The sequence below is a fragment of the Bactrocera neohumeralis genome, chromosome 3 (assembly GCF_024586455.1).
Source record: "Bactrocera neohumeralis isolate Rockhampton chromosome 3, APGP_CSIRO_Bneo_wtdbg2-racon-allhic-juicebox.fasta_v2, whole genome shotgun sequence".
NCBI classification, from domain to species: domain Eukaryota; kingdom Metazoa; phylum Arthropoda; class Insecta; order Diptera; family Tephritidae; genus Bactrocera; species Bactrocera neohumeralis.
The window spans coordinates 10,130,144-10,148,029 of NC_065920.1; the positions used below are offsets into that span (position 1 = coordinate 10,130,144).

At 35.6% G+C, this 17,886-nt stretch overlaps 3 protein-coding genes and 1 long non-coding RNA gene across 5 annotated transcripts; 2 read left to right on the forward strand and 2 right to left on the reverse strand.

Annotated features, from left to right (window-relative positions):
* Positions 1 to 947: 947 nt before the first annotated feature.
* Positions 948 to 4,967, forward strand: LOC126753547 (uncharacterized). Its single transcript, XR_007666167.1, has 2 exons — positions 948 to 1,832; positions 1,887 to 4,967. It is a non-coding gene; the product is annotated as an uncharacterized LOC126753547 (long non-coding RNA).
* Positions 4,968 to 10,814: 5,847 nt separating this feature from the next.
* Positions 10,815 to 11,149, reverse strand: LOC126753545 (uncharacterized). The gene has a single exon (XM_050465065.1). It carries the CDS (start codon positions 11,147 to 11,149, stop codon positions 10,844 to 10,846), a length of 306 nt encoding a protein of 101 aa, XP_050321022.1. The 3' UTR covers positions 10,815 to 10,843.
* A 2,800-nt stretch (positions 11,150 to 13,949) lies between these two features.
* On the forward strand, positions 13,950 to 16,156 carry LOC126753539 (putative nuclease HARBI1). Its single transcript, XM_050465059.1, has 3 exons — positions 13,950 to 15,509; positions 15,573 to 15,705; positions 15,762 to 16,156. The coding sequence occupies exons 1-3, from the start codon at positions 15,153 to 15,155 to the stop codon at positions 16,154 to 16,156; spliced, it is 885 nt and encodes a 294-aa protein (XP_050321016.1). The 5' UTR covers positions 13,950 to 15,152.
* Positions 16,157 to 16,313: 157 nt separating this feature from the next.
* LOC126753542 (uncharacterized) lies at positions 16,314 to 17,483 on the reverse strand. Of its 2 annotated transcripts, XM_050465061.1 has the most exons (3): positions 17,264 to 17,483; positions 17,017 to 17,197; positions 16,314 to 16,952 (listed from the first exon to the last, which is right to left on the reverse strand). In XM_050465061.1, coding segments are annotated over exons 1-3 (768 nt in total). In that variant the 5' UTR covers positions 17,266 to 17,483; the 3' UTR covers positions 16,314 to 16,367. The 2 variants fall into 2 exon arrangements, with proteins under 2 accessions (XP_050321018.1, XP_050321019.1); XM_050465062.1 differs by having other exon boundaries at positions 17,017 to 17,483.
* Positions 17,484 to 17,886: the final 403 nt, after the last annotated feature.

Below are 17,886 nucleotides of genomic sequence, written 5' to 3' on the forward strand. Positions count from 1 at the left end.
ATGATTCGCCTTCTCACTTTAGCTCGCCTAATATAAAATTCCTTTATTTTTGAAAATATTTGTTTCGAAGGAATGATTCGCCTTCTCACTTTAGCTCGCCTAATATAAAATTCCTTTATTTTTGAAAATATTCGTTTCGAAGGAATGATTCGCCTTCTCACATTAGCTCGCCTAATATAAAATTCCTTTATTTTTGAAAATATTTGTTTCAAAGGGATGATTCGCCTTCTCACATTAGCTCGCCTAATATAAAATTCCTTTATTTTTGAAAATATTTGATTCGAAGGAATGATTCGCCTTCTCACATTAGCTCGCCTAATATAAAATTCCTTTATTTTTGAAAACATTTGTTTCGAAGAAATGATTTGCCTTCTCACTTTAGCTCGCCTAATATAAAATTCCTTTATTTTTGAAAATATTTGTTTCGAAGAAATGATTTGCCTTCTCACTTTAGCTCGCCTAATATAAAATTCCTTTATTTTTGAAAATATTTGTTTCGAAGGAATGATTCGCCTTCTCACTTTAGCTCGCCTAATATAAAATTCCTTTATTTTTGAAAATATTTGTTTCGAAGGAATGATTCGCCTTCTCACTTTAGCTCGCCTAATAAAAAATTCCTTTATTTTTGAAAATATTTGTTTCGAAGGAATGATTCGCCTTCTCACTTTAGCTCGCCTAATATAAAATTCCTTTATCCTCCTCAGTCCCAAGGGGGGAAAAAAAGTTAGAAGTCGACAAAAATATTTTTTTAAGCTTGCCACGTTAACATTAAAACAAAAATTTTGTTCAAGGACATATGCGATGAAAGGATTCGACATTTGATAACCAAGTGCTATGAATCTCGCATTTGTAAAAGCATATAAAGGATTAAATCTTTTATTTCATATTACTTTTAAATGCATAAATAACAGTAAATCTTTGGAATAAGAACTAGATAATATTTGAATAATGAGCAATTAAGAGTGAAACTCCATGAAACAATGTCTATCATTGTTGATGCATAGAAATATGTCGCGGGAAATGCACTTAAAGCGTGTTTTTTGATTGCATCCTTCTTTACGACAACGCATAAACTTATTTTTTATCAGAAACTGCGCAAATATGTAAATGTTTATTCTTCGTTGTACGCACATCTTTCGGCGGCAGAGGTTTTATTGTTGTAGCTTGAAATTGCATGTGGACAATCAACGTTAATGTACTTTCTGTTTACTTTATCCCATCGTCGAGCGGTTTGTAGGGGTAACGATCCAGTTGACGTGGAAGCTATAAGCACAGAGCGGCTATCCATCCACTTGACAACACACAATTTGTCATCTTCCCTAGCGAACTCTTCGTGACTACCTCTTCCTTTTTTTAATAAAGTTTTGTCGTTTGATAACTTTGATCGAAGTTCCTTAGGTATCCTGTTGAGTTGAATAGTACCAGTCGCAAATATTTCTTTATCCAACAAATGCTCGAGAATGTTTATAGAGGTGAAATATCGGTCAATGAATGCTTCACTACCTTCACTGAGATCTGTAGCAAGTTTTTGTACAACAGTACCACCAATTCCCAAATGTTTATTCGGCTTTCCATCGGGCCACGTGTTTGCTCCTTGGTATATAAAAAAGTCCAGGGGGGTTACTCTGTACGGCGTTGCGCAAGTGAAAAAGTTCGTAAATGACAAAAAGCAACTCTGTAAGGCGACAAGCGCATTGGAAATTGCGTTTTGCGCATTTATTTTTACCCCTTCGCAATGGCAGCACTCTGTATTGCGTAAACGACTGTCAAATCTGTGCGTTTAACGTATTTTTGATTCGATATCAAACTGGCAAGCGCAACGGACAAAAAATGTAAGTTTATAAGACATATTTGTAGTTTTAATTAAAAAAAGATTTATTTAACAGGGAACATTTTAAAAATAAACAAACAAACCCAACACAGTTCGAAATTTTAATCAATTACATGAAAACACATTCGGAACTTTCCAAAGGACAACTGAAAACTGTGGACGCGAAAAATGCTGCAAATAATTTATGGAAAGAGTTGGTATGTGACCTTAATGCTGCGGGGCCACCATCGCGCGATGTTTTAAAATTTTGCTGTTGATATCCTCCCTGCGCCAAAAATTTTAAAGTGGCCGCTAATTTCACAATTTCGGGTATTCCTGTCGACCTGCGTGGAGTTTTTAGCTCACTACTTATGCTGTCCAACACATATTTGAATGATTCCTTACTTAGGCGAAAGTTTTGCACGAAACTATTTACGAGTAAAAGCACAAACAAGTTTAAAGAATTGCATTACACTTTATCACTCATACTTGCCTTTTTTCACTAAGACTCATCACATTGGACTTGTCTCTAATCATTTTCCGCTTCACTCGTTCATTTCGTTCGTTCGTTTCCTCCCACAACACAACGCAATCCATATTCACACTTTTTTTATATATTTAAAATTACTTTTATATATTTATAAAACTCTTCAAATTTAATTTTATGTTTATCTGTCAATTTTCTTCTTCACTTTTCTGTTATTGGTTTTGTTTTCATTCTCCTTCGTTTCGGTCAGTAATGTCAACTATACTGGAAATTTGTCAACGTGAAAACAGTGCAACACTGTTTACAATGCGAAAGTGTTACAGAGTACCGATTTCCCTTAGCAACGCATTGCTATTCGTAACGCCTTACAGAGTAACCCCCCAGAAAAGTATCAGCTAGAACACGTGACCATTCAGATCAGCCAGACTCTCATACAGACGACAACAATGTAGGTGCGTCGCACATGGATTCTTCCAAAAACGATGATGATGATGTATTTTCTCTTCCATCCTCTAAAACCAAACAAAACACACTAGTATTAGAACACACTGCTTTAGCTGCCCAAAGATTTGGAGTAAGTGATAGAGCAGCGGCCTTGATTGTTTCATCTGCTTTTCTGGATGCCAAAAAAGCAGGTTTGATAACAGAGGATCAGGCCAGCTTTGTCACTGACAAATGCAAGATTAGTCGGGTAAAAAAAAGTGTTGGAGTTAAGCTCCAAAACACCGAAAGTATTGACTCTGTATATGGGCTGTATTTTGACGGCCGCAAAGACAATACACTTACACAAGCCATTACAGTGAGTTGTTTGTCTTCTACATTTCAACGAACTTCCATTTCGTGCTCTTTTCGAACACATAGATGGTGTCTCAAAGAGTCCAAATACATTCTCTGGCGACATAAGTAAACTGCTTCCTGATTATGAAAAGTTGCCTGTTGTCAAATTTGAAAGTTTTCCATCCTGCCAATTACCTTCTAAGGTTATTAATCCGACCCAACTTAGCACAGATCAAGCTTATCTCTATAAAATATCAGAAGCTGTTATTTCCGGTCAATGTTCCTCAGATTTAGCGTCGATGCATCCAGGTAACATGTGCAAATCTCGCTGGCTCACCTGTGCAAATAGAATTCTGAGATTATACATTTCTACTGACAAACCAACAAAGGAAATAAAGATTTTGTTCAAGTACATACTTACAGTTTACTCACCTTTGTGGTTCTCAATAAGATTCAACAGTTCAATCAAAGATGGCTCGCGCCATCTCTATGCTGCTATTCAAAGGTCGAGATACTTACCTGCTAAACTGCGCAAGGTTGTCGATTCATCCATTCAACACAATGCTTTCTTTGCTCTTCCAGAAAACATTCTCCTTAGTATGATGATTGACGAACGGATAGAAGTCAGAAAGTTGTCCCTTGACCGTCTTCTGGCAGTCAGAGAAGCAGAGTCTGACACTGTAAATGGAAGGGTGGGTTAGATGTAATAAAGTGCCAAAGCTGAATTTCAAAGCTAATAATTATTACGATATGATTAACTGGAAGACTATTACCTCGACTGTTCCACCAGTTCTTTGTTCAGTTTCTAACGAAGAACTCATAAAAGGGCTGTCGGGAGACACTGCAGAGGTAAGGAAATTTAATTTCGCAAGCAAGGCCGAATTCATTTGCAACGAAATCTTTCTGAAATTCTCGATGCGCAGAGGAATTTCGTTGAAAAGCAGAGTATGTTTGAACCTGAACATTAGGTAAGGAAGCATTTACAATCTGAGAGCGAGGTTGGCTTGGAACTATTATATCCGCGACATTGTGAATAGGAGGATTGTCGTCAGAATGGCTTGGTGGACCTGTAATTTGCTCGTTGTGTATGATTTCTGAATGTATGTCATCTGTGGTAAATGGACCAGATGAATGTATTGCTGTCCGAGGTATATAAGGCAAGTCGTTGCTGCTCTTGAAGCTGCTTTACTGTAGTGTCTGCCAACACTTCTAGAGAGCGGTTCATTCGCCGTAAATATGTCACTGCAAAACGTTCGATTTTAAAAATTCGTTTTCAATTCAATTAATACCTTACCTTTCTCCATGCATTTGAGTTTTTTGATGGTGGACCAAGTGCATTTAAATTTGATGCTACCTCTTTCTAAAAAGCCTGCACATCTTCTTTAGGACGCTGGTAGAAACCGTTGGCTATATCTAGCTTACTCTCCATCATATCTGCCAATTTTCTATATTGCTCTGGTGTTGTTGTTTTCGACCTGAAAGCATATCAAAAAACATCATTAGAGCGCAAAAACTGGAAATATCGTGTTTTTTACAACTTTTAAATACAAGTTTTACTTACATTTTTGGAAAATTCAAAAAAAGTCACGAAAATAATAAAATTCAAATAATAAACTTCCGCTGAATTAATCTTTAATTTAATCTGTGCAGCTTACATACTAATTTGATGTGCGCGCAAGTTTTGGTTCTTCGAGCGGAGGAGAAAATAAAAATGCCGACGTTGTTATTTCTGTGACATTATATTTTATTCTCTCTGCGTCTTCTGTGTGTGGGGCATTAACCCTTAAATGCAAATTAATTAAGTCGTTTGTTTTTGGGCAACCACGGGCAACTGCCTCGTTTTCTTTATTATGTTTTCTTATATACAGTATTTTGCTTAAGTCTAGATACAAATATTTATCTTACATTCTAGGAAGTATATCTACAATCCACTTGAGATATGACATATGTTACAAGTGGAAAGATTTATCTTACAATCTATGAATTATATTTTGGGACCACCTAAGGCGGACAGTATTAGGAAAGTACCATATGGGTTACATATTTATAACAGAAATACAATATGTTCATGTAATATGAACTGGTGGTATTAACTTGCATGGTTTTTCCTTTTTAAATACCATAAATTGTAAAATTAAACATAGATTAAGGGAAAAATAAAGAAAAAAATGTATTTTCTAAAAAGTATTCTTTTATACAAAATAACTTAATTATACGATTGTCTTCGAATTATGCTTACTGTAGTGTATGAAAATCTTTGAAGCAGTTGTTTTTCAGATTAAGACACAACGGTACATTACATTTGGTACACGACCATTGTGTGGTGCCCTTACAATTGGGCATCTTGCACCGTAATCGATTGGCAAATACAGGCCAATGTTCGACACCATCTACGCGCACATCTTTTGACGGGAGCGGATGTTGTGGACCTTTTTGCTTTTTTATATGAAGCTCGCATTCTAAAGAGGAAGTACTAGGACGCCCTCTTTTACTACCACTCGGCATACCTATATTACACAGTGTGTCAGCCAAACAATTTCGATACTCTCCAAGATTAGGCAGTTGCTTTTTTGGGACACCTTTAGCAGTTAGGTTTTTTTTTTCATAAGCACCCATGAGTTGATCACAGTGAGATCCAGTAAATGGTAAAACAAGCGTAAATACCATTTCCGGCTCTTCACTCGAAACCGGTAACGTCCTAAAAAGCTATCCATGAGATCAACTCCGCCCATATGCATAACTTAACTTGTGTTATTATTCTGAACTAAAGGTTCTACTCTCCGGCGACACAATTCAAGTTATGCCGATATTCCATAATATTAAACAAAATATGTTTAGCATAACATTAGTTGTGCTCTTATGTCAAAGTTGGTTGTATATTAATCCGCAGTTTATTTCCATTGATTAAGATATATGTATATTATACATGTAGATTTTAATTTATTTCAATATAGCTTTTAAGTTTATTTTTAAATATAGCTTTTAATTTATTCAAAAGTGGCTTTAAGTTTATTTTTAACACGAAAATGTATTAGTAACAATGTAAACAAGTAATTTTAACGCTCGATCCGTCGCGCTCGCCGTCTCGTCTATTACTCGTCGTCCAATCAGTGAGATGATGCAACAGCTCGCTGAGTCAGCTCGCTCAGGATAGAGTTGCCATCCCACATACATTCTTAAATAAATGTGTTATTGAACTCAAATTAGTGCATTTATTTAAACAAATTAGCCTCTTGTAATGAAATGTTAAAACTAAGAATAAAACATTGGAACTTCAGCAATTTTATAGTACATACAACAAGATTTTGAAATCAGTTGATATTAGAAAAATATGAAATAAAATTAAAAAATAGTAAGTAATGCAATATGATAATTAGTCACGTCACACACTAGCTCAATACCTTAAACCGTAAAACTACCTTTTTTTCTTGTTTTCCAACGAAGGAATAAACCGGGAGTATTTATTGAGAAAAATCAGAAATCACAACTTCAATTCAAGTCTTTTGGTTTTTTATGACAAATACAATTTTGATACGATTTCTTTATGAAACAAACTGAGGTCGAGCGATGAAACCAATGAGGTCGAGCGATGAAAAAACTGCGGTCGAACGATGAAAAAAATGAGGTTGAGCGAAGAAACAAATGAGGTCGAGCGCGCGTTGTTACTTGCTTGAGCGTGACGGTGAAAAAAGGGCCGGCTCGCCGCCCGTTATTCCTTTTTTAGCTTTTTGGCGTGGGTGCCGGTCAGCTGCTAGATCTGCTGTAGCGGTGACATTGTGGATGTTATGTGTGGAAATGTTGTGGAATTTGTGTGGTGAAATGATGAATGCGGGGTGTCGATGTTGCGGCTCTATGTAGGGTTTTATGCGGGTGTAGTACGCAGAAGCTCACGTGAATGTCAACCATTTAAAATATAAAACAGTGATTTTTATGATGGTAGGATATCCTATTGAAAGGTATCGTTCTCAATGTTTTCAGTTGAGGTAGAGGTATCGCCGATGTCTGGATCAATATTCCGTATATTTCCTGAGTTTAAGTTGTAGAAACTATGGAACATGCGATCGATTAAGTTTAAAATGCTCAACAAGTCTTCCTTTTTCTCTTTCGATGTAAGAGGAGTTGCCGTGATTTTATCTTGGTCCCGAATGGTTAAGGAGCTGACACGCCCTTCATTGCATTGAGTGTCTTAAAAGGCTATTCTCGTGCACGAATTTCAGCTGTACGAATTCTTTGAGCTGCATTTCTTTCTGCTCTCTGTTCGACTGATTCTCAGCTCTTTCAACACGTGCACGTCGAGTCTTTTTGCTACGGGCGTTAAGTTAGATTTTTTGGGTGGCATTTTACTAAAAATAGTAATTGAATTTTTAATGTGAATGAATTTCACTGTTCTCTGATTTTGTAGATTATATATTTGGCTGTATTTATGTAACTGTAAATTAGAAGTAAAACAAAATGTTAATTATTAATTGTAGAGCGATTAATTTGAATAATAACTATCCTATCATCTAAGTTGGACCAAATTACATCTACATATATGCCAACTTTCATGAATACCAGTTGACTCGTTTTTGAGTTCATTCGGAACATACACACGGACACTGGATTTTTATATATTATTATTTATACTTGAAAATATTTATTTCGAAGGAATGATTCGCCTTCTCACTTTAGCTCGCCTAATATAAAATTCCTTTATTTTTGAAAATATTTACGATATCGGGAGTCACTCGCGGACGATGCGTCGATGGTTGAGAATATGAAATAAGAAAGGAAATATGTCAGTAAAAGAAAACACCAAGTTTTGTGCTTAATATGATATATGAATATACAACCAAGTTTTGTTCTTTATTGAGTTTTGATTATTACAAATTACTTACTCGCTTGTGATAGTGATGATGCTGATTATGGTGGCCGGTGGATGACGTCTTGGTTTGCTCCGATCGCTAGGAAAAGTGCAAGTGCGTGACTAGCAGAATCGCTTGCTAAGCCATTGAGTCAAAACTAGCGGGAGTTTTTAACGAAACCATTGCCAGTTGAGTGAAAGTTATTAACAGCTAACTGGCAATGGTTTGTTATATGCTCACTAGGGTTGGCTAGAAAGAAATTAGGCACTGGTCTAAACAGTTGGAGCATCCAGGAAGTCTCTTTTCCTATTCTTTTCACGGTATTTTTAATGTGTTGGTTTTTCTTAACACTGTCTTTTTCGCCGCGTTTTTTTTTTATATTTCTTAACGGCACTTTTAGACCTTCACGAACCGAACAAGCTTTTTTTTTTTTTAAGTGCAGAGGGTCAACATGCCACCATGTGAAGCATCCTCAAACCATAATATTTCCACCACCATGTTTTACAGTTTGTTTTACATGGTGTCTCTGGATTCGTTCTCCGGGTCTACGCCAGCAGTATTGCTTTTCGTCAGACTGAAAACGGTTAAATTTTGACTCGTCAGACCAGACAACACGTTTCCAATCGTCAACAGTCCAATTTTTGTGTGCCCTTGCAAATTTCAATCGCGCTTTAACATTTTTGTCGGATAATGCAGGTTTGTTTTTTTTTTACACTTGAAACATAGCCGATGTCTCGCAGCGCTCTTCTGGCAGTCCATTCGCTAATAGTAGGGGAGCCCACCATAGTACGACATACGGATGAAAATAATTTTTATATGCAATTTATTACATTAAAATATTAATTTCGAGGAGATTGACTGGAAATTGTGATGCTAAGTGTAATTAATTAATAATTAAAAAAAAAAAAAAATTAAAACATTACACGCACTGTCTTGCGCAATAAACTGTAGACTAATCGAAAGTATATAGCTTATAGAATATGTGTTTATTCTCGAACTCTCGACGAGTCACTCAAGGAGGACGATGCGTCGATTGTTAAGAATAGAAAACAAAGAAAATATATTAGTCAAAGAAAAACACCAAGTTTTGTGTTTAATATAAAAACGTTTTGTTCTTTATTATCACTAGTAATGGCCTTGTTACACGTAACGAGTACAGTGGCGAGACAGTATTCTGGCCGAGTATGATACTCGGTCGAGAGAGTTGCGTTGGCGAGAAGAGGTTTACACGTATTTTGTTCATCTAGTTAGACAGTGAAGTTTTTCAAAGTTTTATTTACAATGTTTGGTAGAAAGAGAGAAAGAGTTTTTAATGAAGTTCTACCGCATCTCATAAAAGAGTTGTGGAATTTATTGGAAGCAGAAAATAATAGAGTGTGGACAAGACCGTGGATATTGAGGCGATCCGCTATTGGTGCAACAAATACCCTCTTTAGAGAATTGGAATCAGAAGATCCTGAAGAATTCAATGCGCTTTTGCGCATGAATATGGAAACCTTCGAAACCCTGTTGGAAAACATCACTCCAAATATACAAAGAACAGATACTGTCATGCGAGAGGCTATTCCGGCACGAGTTAAACTACAAGTAGCGTTAACTTATTTGTCAACGGGAATGAGCTATCGCTATTTGCAGGCAATGTACCGTATTTCCCGCTCAGCAATATCTGCAGTAATACCAGAAGTTATGGAAGCTTTATCACTTTATTTACAAGAATTCTTAAAGGTAATTTGTAAGTGAAAAATAAAATTCGCCTTCAGTAGCCTTTATTTAATGCAAAAAATAATTATAAGAAAAAGTTATTCAATTGCAACATGTTCAATATTAACTGTATTAATAGCTGATTCCAGTGCAGCTTGAATTATATCGCTTGTAACCACCACCTCCGATGGTGTAGTATCAGTGCCTTCCACTATAAATGAATAATTGTCATGACCTTCATCAAAATTAGGTTGGTTTGATGGAGGATTGGAGAATGAATCATAGCTGTAATTGGAAAACGGTGCTGTACTTCTGGACTTCTCTCTATAATCTTTTATTCCGATTTCACTTAAAATGCATTGTACTTTCTGTTGTGCTATTAATGCAGTTTCAAAAGAAAGATTTTTCATTTGTACTGCCACATTTTTGCCAAACACATCAAACGAGCATTCTTCTTCTTGTTGGTTTATTGATTCATTCAATGTGCTTAAAGAATTAATGGCTTGTACGATGTCTCGGCACCTTTTTTTTCCACGCATAGAAGTAGGAACCGCCTTATTTGTTGATGCGCAATTAGAGCTACTTTGTTGTGTTGAAGCTGGGCATTGCTCAGTCCCTGATTTAATTTTCTCCTGTTCTTCCTTGGAAGGTGTAGATGTAAAAATTTTAGATGAACCTTTCCTTGACTTCGAAGAGTTAAAAGGTTTGATTATTCTAGGAATAGGGCGAACTTGCCTTGGAGTTTTGCCAACAGATGGTATGGGTGAAGATTCGCAAGGAGTAGCAGGCTCAATTGAAACATTGTTTTGGTTTGTAACTAATTCTAATGCAAAATCAATATCAGCAGTTTGATGTTCGACATCTACGCTAATGAAGTCTGCCTCAGAAATTGCTTGTCTGTTAAATGGACTTATTCCAGCAGTGGAAAAACCTTTGCATATGTTTTCAGAGACGAATGACTTTTGAAAAGGAATTTTCGAAAGTTGAGGTATATATCGTAAATCGTAATACAGTAGAACTCCAATTATCCGAATTAATGGGGACCGGGACCCATTCGGATAATCAAATATTCGGATTTAAAAAAAAAATAGCCATTGGAGAGAATAAAAGCTACGTTTTGATATTGCACTATTTTTTTTATTGAATTAAATGAAATAAACATGAAATTTTCACATGTTTTAAATATAAATAAAATGTACTTATGTACAAGTTTAGAAATAAAAATCATTGTTTTTTAAACATCTCCGTCAATGTAAGCTGTTTTGCGGTCTTCAACCGTTTTCGGGCAGCCATGTCACGCATTCGCTTGACGGTGAGCAGTTGCAAGTGGTCACACTCGCGCTGACGCTCCATCCACTTCAAAGCAGTCTCGAGGCCGGCTAATGCTTCACTAGCTGATGGTCCAGCGTCTACTTCAACATCAGCAGAAAGTTCTTCTTCCACTTCCACTTCAACATCTTCTCTCACACTTACAACAATTTCATCGTCATTGAGAATTTGAAAACCAGGGTCAGACGTGTCACAAGCCATCCACTCTCCTACATCTTCAGCACTTACTTCTGTACAACCAGGAATTTTTACAATCATTTTTCTTATTTCCTCTAGTGACAACGCATCTTCATCATCATCATCCTCTCCATATCCGGAAATTTATCCGGAGATAAATTTCTTTCTGATACACCGCTTGCTGTGTAAATAATCCCTTCCACTCTAGTGTGCTTTGAGCATTCAAATGATACATTCGTGAAGGTTATCCATAAGGTGTCTTCATGAATTGTGTTCGTGTGGGAAGGGTGTGTAACTCCACCAGGGAAAATGGGATCAACCAAATTGTTTGTATAAGGATCCAATTTAACCTCATGAGGAACGATCTCAAAGACTGTGTTTGACACATCATTGATTTTGTTCCAAATGCAGTTAGCATCTTTGAACCTTTCTTGGATCAGCTCATCCTTTATATACTTTTGTATGTTTAAAACACATTCATCTTTGGTTACTGATACTCCGTGAACAATTTTGTTCACACTGGAGGAAAAGGACCAGTTTGTCGTGCATCTGGTCAAGTAAACAACTTTTCTACATAAGTGTTCTTTTATAGTCTTATCATCGTTATAGATAGGCCGGTTGATCGTAACTTTATCTAAATGTTTGTGAATGGTAGAATCAAATCCTACATGGCATTGCGGACATCTTAGACTTGGGTGGGACACAGGACTCCAATTTAAAGTTCTGGATGTAGGGTAAGGGAATGATTCAGGTTGTGACAACGATAGATTACAAAGAATAAGGATCAAAACTGGGGATTTAAGACTCATATTGAGGGAAGCGGGAAAATACACGTGCTTAAGACAGGTGAGATTCTGTAATGTAGTGTTTGTAATATCCTTTACGGCAATTTTAATACTGTTTAATAATGAGTGCACCGGTTTTGGGTGTTGCACCCCACGTTTATTACCATGAGGATTTGGTAAATCAGTCCTCACTTTATACACAGCCTTTGTAATTTTAATACAATTAATTTTATTGATTTTTTTTATAACGATTGACTTGCAAACTGTATTATTAATGCACGAGATGAGCCAATAGAAATAAAAAGGACTTTTATGATTGCACGTGAAAAAATGATGCGTTCCGATTGACTTGAAAATTAGTAAACGAAGAGCGTGTCGATGATTGCCAAAAAGATGTGATGTGATCGGCTGTGATATGCACGAGAAAGTGAACCACTTATTTCCGTATATAGCGTGGATAGAGTGTTGCAACTGTATAACAGTGTGACCAGAGTGTGGGCATTGCATTGGCAATTTTATAATAGTGACTAGAGTGTGGGCAAGGCATTGGCAATCCGGAACATAATACAATCGATACAATTCTTTACTTCTTACATCTTTCCAAGCAGAAATCACATTAACCCGAAACACCCTACGTAAATTTTATGTGGAATTTTGAAAAGATTTTTCTTTTGCGGTATCCTTTTGGGTAAACTAAAAAAACTGTAGCATTAGATTTTATGTCCTGGACCCGGGGTCCTTGAAATGTCCTGTTGCCATATGGCAACGCTAGTGAACAATTTGCTGCCAAATTTGCAAACAAACGTACTAATCACTTTCACTTTAGTAAATAAAAATGCGTACGGATCTAAATTGCACAAACCATTTCACTTTTATTTATAACATAAATGTATATTTTATAAAGTTATTTATTATAAATATCGGCGAGATAAGCGGTGGGACTTCAATTCGGAGTAATATCTTCCGATGCTGGCGATCGAGATGCCGTGGAACTGGAAAATCGCGTTAGAGGTGCAAAACGTTGACGTGGCGCAGTGCCGAAGCGATTGTGTTGCTCGAAATGGTTTAAAACGATGTGGAAAGCGAATGTGTATCAGCGATGAGTGCTGGTTTAATAATAAAACAATTCGCCACGCACTCATCGCTGATACACATTCGCTTTCCACATCCGTTTTATCGACAACTAGCCCGCGCACTGTTTTTTGAGGTTTGATAAAACTTCGACGTCGTTACCACCCGGCTACAGCATCCTTTGGTTCGATTTTGGATCAGTACATCAGTACATTTGCTTTTGTAAATTTTATTGTAAACCCAAACAATTTACTCTGCAAATTAAATGTATGTAGAAAATAGTCTTTTATTGTTTTTTATTATATTCAATATTATAGTTTTGGTTTGAAATTTCAGTTTAACTTAACTATTAAACATCTAAAACAATCTTATTATTTGAACAATTTCAGTTTTCGTGCTTAACTTTTAAACATTTAAAACAATCTTATATGGCAAGAATCTTCCAACTTTTTTTTCACGGTTTGCCTGCTCATTATTTTCAGTCCAGTACCCTCAAATATGGAGACGAAGCACTGTCTGTCCACGACAGAAACAGGCATAGCAGCATCCACAATCCAATGTAAAATTTTGCCATTGACGCATTCTTGCAGTGAACCAAAATTACCTAATTTCATATTTTTTTATTTTTTGTAAGCGTCAGCATGTTTTAATTTTAAATGTGTGACAAAGTTGGAAGAAACCCCTGCGTAGCCTCTAATATTACGCCCGCACTCAACGCATTTTGCAATAGTTGTCTCCTTATCATCTGATGAAAGCTGTTAATATACTTATTTATGTTTTATACGAGTATATTTTCAAAATAGCATGTGAATGAACATATGTACATACATATCACAATGGGAAAACCAACGACAAAACAATAACTTTACTACACGGTAGCTATCAACCATACACATAATAGCAGGATCGAGAAACACAAAATTGAACACAAATACTTCAACAACAAACACAATGACAAACTCCAAGTGTTTGTTGTTTTTTGGCAACCCTGACATAAACATACTTTCACGAAATCGGTATAGAAATCAGCCTTAAAAATAATTTTTGAAGACCAGTTGGAATCCAAACGCCGCTCCTTAATTGCAACCTCACAAAGTAAACTCCCTTTCCTTTTTGAGGCTTTTGGGATGGTGAATGTGGGATCGGCTACATCGTCGTCAGCAGACGATGTCAATTTCGCTTTCCTCAAATAAATCTTGTTCTCCAGCCATATTAACTGAAAAACACAAGTTCTATAAATAATACAAAAACAACACTGCAATGCGGGCACAAAAATGATTGAGATTTACCACTTTTTCCAAATATTAGACGTCAATATATAAATATTAATTATAATTTTCACTTTTAGATACATGTTGGACTTTAAAGTTTTAATTCTACTTTAACTTTATTACAATTAACACTATGACGGCACCTACAATTAGCAAAACTGACTTATTTGCACAAACTTAATACCACGTGTAAGCAATAATGAATGAATGCATTAACCAACAACAATTTTTGTTTTTTCGCTCTTGTAAATAAGAACAAAAACAATAAAAACAAGTTGCCAATATGTTTTATTGTTTAAGATTGCCGAGATTAAGTTCTGGTTTTGGGTGTAGCACCCCACGTTTATTATCATGAGGACTGATCTAATATATCAGCCCTCACTTTATACACAGCCTTTGAATTATTACAATTAAATATTCGGCCTTATCATGAATATTCGCGTGGAATAGTTCACCAGCGAAATATTTCGTTCACCCGAAATCGTTCACCTTACCATGAACGCAGAAAGATTTCGGGTGAACAGCATTTCACATCGAAATTTCGAATGTGAGATGACAGCTGTCAAAACGTCAAATAAAATATTAACAAAGAAACCAAATTGAACGCATTTTACTTTAGTGAAAAATTTAAAATGATTAATATAAATTTAAGGAGACTGCTGTTAGCAGATGAAAATGTGCAAGATCAAAGAGTCGCTCGTAGAAAGATTAGGGATGCTTCAAATCCGCTTGAATTGCAGGATCAATTGTAAATTTGTGTATAATTTGTAAATAATTTGTGATGCAAATAGTATACCAACTATTTGCTATTGTTCCTCTAGGTTTCAGAAATGTTATAGGACCAACAAAACAGCGTTTAAATATCTACTAGACATTACAACAAACAAAGCTTCAAACCCGATGAAATCTTTTGGAATACCCCCAATAGTGAAGTTGGCGGCTTCGCTGCGTTTCTTTGCAGAAGGAGGCTACCAAAAGGGTGTCGGTAGGGAATACGATGTGGGATTGTCACAGTCTGCCTTTAGTGCCACACTAGAAGAGATGCTTGACGTGTTCGAAGTGAATTTATGTCGTTTGTGGATAAAATGGATGAGTAACGAAGAAATGAGAAGTGCTGCTCTTAAATTTTATGAAAAGTATAAAATTCCGAGTGTTATGGGGTGTATTGATGGTACCCATATAAAAATTGTGGGACCAAAACACAATAAGCACTCATTTTATAATCGAAAAGGATACTTTAGTTTAAATGCTCTTGTTGTAAGTACTTTTGTTAAATTATATGTACATACTGTAGGTGTATAAATGCTTCAACACTTATAGGTTTGTGACCAAAAAATGAGGTTTCGATTTATTGATGCGTCGCATCCAGGAGCTTGTCACGACTCTTTAGTGTGGAACGTTTCGGAACTAAAGAGACATATTTGCAATAATCGCAGCAACTTTTGGATGTTAGGTAAATTAGTTTAAACAAATTTTATTTGTAACCATAAAAACATATTTTATGAATAGGCGACGCAGGATATCCTCTGGAATCCTTCTTATTAACACCTTATAGGACACCTGAAGAGGGAAGTGTAGAAGCAAAATTTAATTTAGCTCATTCTCGGTGCCGAAATATTATAGAACGTGCAATTGGGTTGCTTAAAAGCCGATGGAGATGTTTGCTTGGTGCTAGAGAACTTTATTACAGCCCACAGAAAGCAGCTAAAATATTCAATGTGTGCGTAATGTTACATAATTTATGCATTCATTTCAAAGATCAATTTGCTGATATCGTTGAGATACCTGATTGTGACGAAGAGGAATCTCTAGTGACTATGGAGGAGGACAACATAGATTTCGGAATGCAAAGAATGAGCGAAGCGCAAAGAATTAGGAACCAAATAGCTCACTCACTCCCTTAAAGCATTATTACTTCTTTCAATATCGTTTGTAGAAAAAACAAAACTAACTCCATTTTTCTGTAACGAAAAAACTATTTCTTCATTTCTTATAATCCTAATTCAATGAACATAAAATGTATTTCAAATAAAATATAAGTAAAATAAAAAAAAAATTAACATGAGACCACATAAATATAAAATTAAAAATTAATAAAATGTAATTCTGAATAAGTTATCTTTTCATCATTGAAAGCTTCATTTCTTCAATTTCTATTAACCTTCTTGTTTTTTCTAACTTTGCTTTAATTTCTCTTTTTCTCAAATTTTCTATTTCAATATTATGCCGCTTATTTTCTATCGTTTGATTTTTTAGTTCTTTTAATTCTTCTTCTTTTAAATTGTTTAAAATTGTGAAATTTTTATTCAACGCCCTTGTATTGTCTTCAATTCTCCTTATCCGTTTTAAGATTTCTTTTTGCACTTCTATTTCTTCTTCTAATATCACAGATGTGCCCTTTCTTTTAGAGGATGACGGCGCATCTTTAAGAAAGGGGTTCCTTTTTGGAGTTTGCTGTGGACTTTTGTTCACAATTGTTTCTGCGTCCAATTCACTCTCAGTTGTGCTTAGCGGCTGAAATCCGTGTGACACTATTCCTTCCAATCCCTCAACGCTATTTGTCATGCCAGTGATTGCTACAATAGTTTCCTCCGATGTTGACAGTTTATGATGCAGGTTTGGTCCCCCACCAGTGCCTCTAATTTGTTCCGCATTAAACGTCAACTTTTTGCGTACGTAACGCTTTTGGTCATTCCAAACCTTTAACAGATTTTTGTAATAATTATTTTAAAATTTTACTAGCCAGTGCTAATATGAAAATTACCCTTTTCCACTCAGACACCGTTTTAGTCGGAGGCCCAGCACTGTTCAAATCCGCGGCCGTTTCCTTCCATAACGCTTCTTGTCTGTCTTTTCCTTGTTTAGAGAAGCCAGCCGCTAAATCAGGATTTTCTGCCATTTTACTGAGCAAAATTTCAGATTGCGTTTTATTAATCGATTTTGACCTTAAAATAATTGTTTTTAAATTATATAAAAATAGGAATTTTTATCTAATTTTTATTGATACTTACATGATTCAAATATATTTCGCGCACAAAATTTTAACGAAAAATTTCACCAATAATTTGACAATTATTTCGCCGTTGATGCCGTTCACGATAGGGTGGAAATAATTCGAAGCGAACTGTTTCGCATGGTGAATATTCAAAATAGCATAGGTGAACGGCATAGGCGAAATGTGAATCATTCCACACGAAATGAAAATTCACGATAAGGCTGATTAATTATATAAAAATTGTCTTACAGAATAGTTGTTAAGATGATTTATATCTTTGATGTATGTTAAATGATGTGTCCGATTGCCTCCGATTTTTATTCCAAAAAAAACCAATGTTGATGAAATGAACTGATACACTTTATGATTGCAGAAAGAAGCAGGGAAGAACCCAGCCACATTTTCCATTTATAGCGTGGCTAGAGTGTTGTAACTGTATAACAGTGTGATCAGAGTGTCGGCAGTGCATTGGCAATTTTATAATAGTGTGACTAGAGTGTGGACAAAGCATTGGCAATCCGTAACATTTATCATTTATCAATATATAATTTTTTTGGATGAATTTATAAAAAAACACAAAAATGTAAAATTTTTTAATTTTAATTAATATTGAAATATTTAAAATTTGTTATTAATCCT

Excerpts from the sequence above, each read along its gene's own strand:
- LOC126753545 (XM_050465065.1), bottom strand. The coding sequence starts at position 11,149 with ATGGCTTGTGACACGTCTGACCCTGGTTTTCAAATTCTCAATGACGAT.
- LOC126753542 (XM_050465061.1), bottom strand. Across the intron at positions 16,953-17,016 it reads CGGTGTCTGAGTGGAAAAGG|GTTTGGAATGACCAAAAGCG; the intron begins GTAATTTTCATA and ends AATCTGTTAAAG.
- LOC126753539 (XM_050465059.1), top strand. The coding sequence starts at position 15,153 with ATGAAATCTTTTGGAATACCCCCAATAGTGAAGTTGGCGGCTTCGCTG. Across the intron at positions 15,510-15,572 it reads TTAGTTTAAATGCTCTTGTT|GTTTGTGACCAAAAAATGAG; the intron begins GTAAGTACTTTT and ends CAACACTTATAG. Across the intron at positions 15,706-15,761 it reads CAGCAACTTTTGGATGTTAG|GCGACGCAGGATATCCTCTG; the intron begins GTAAATTAGTTT and ends TTTTATGAATAG.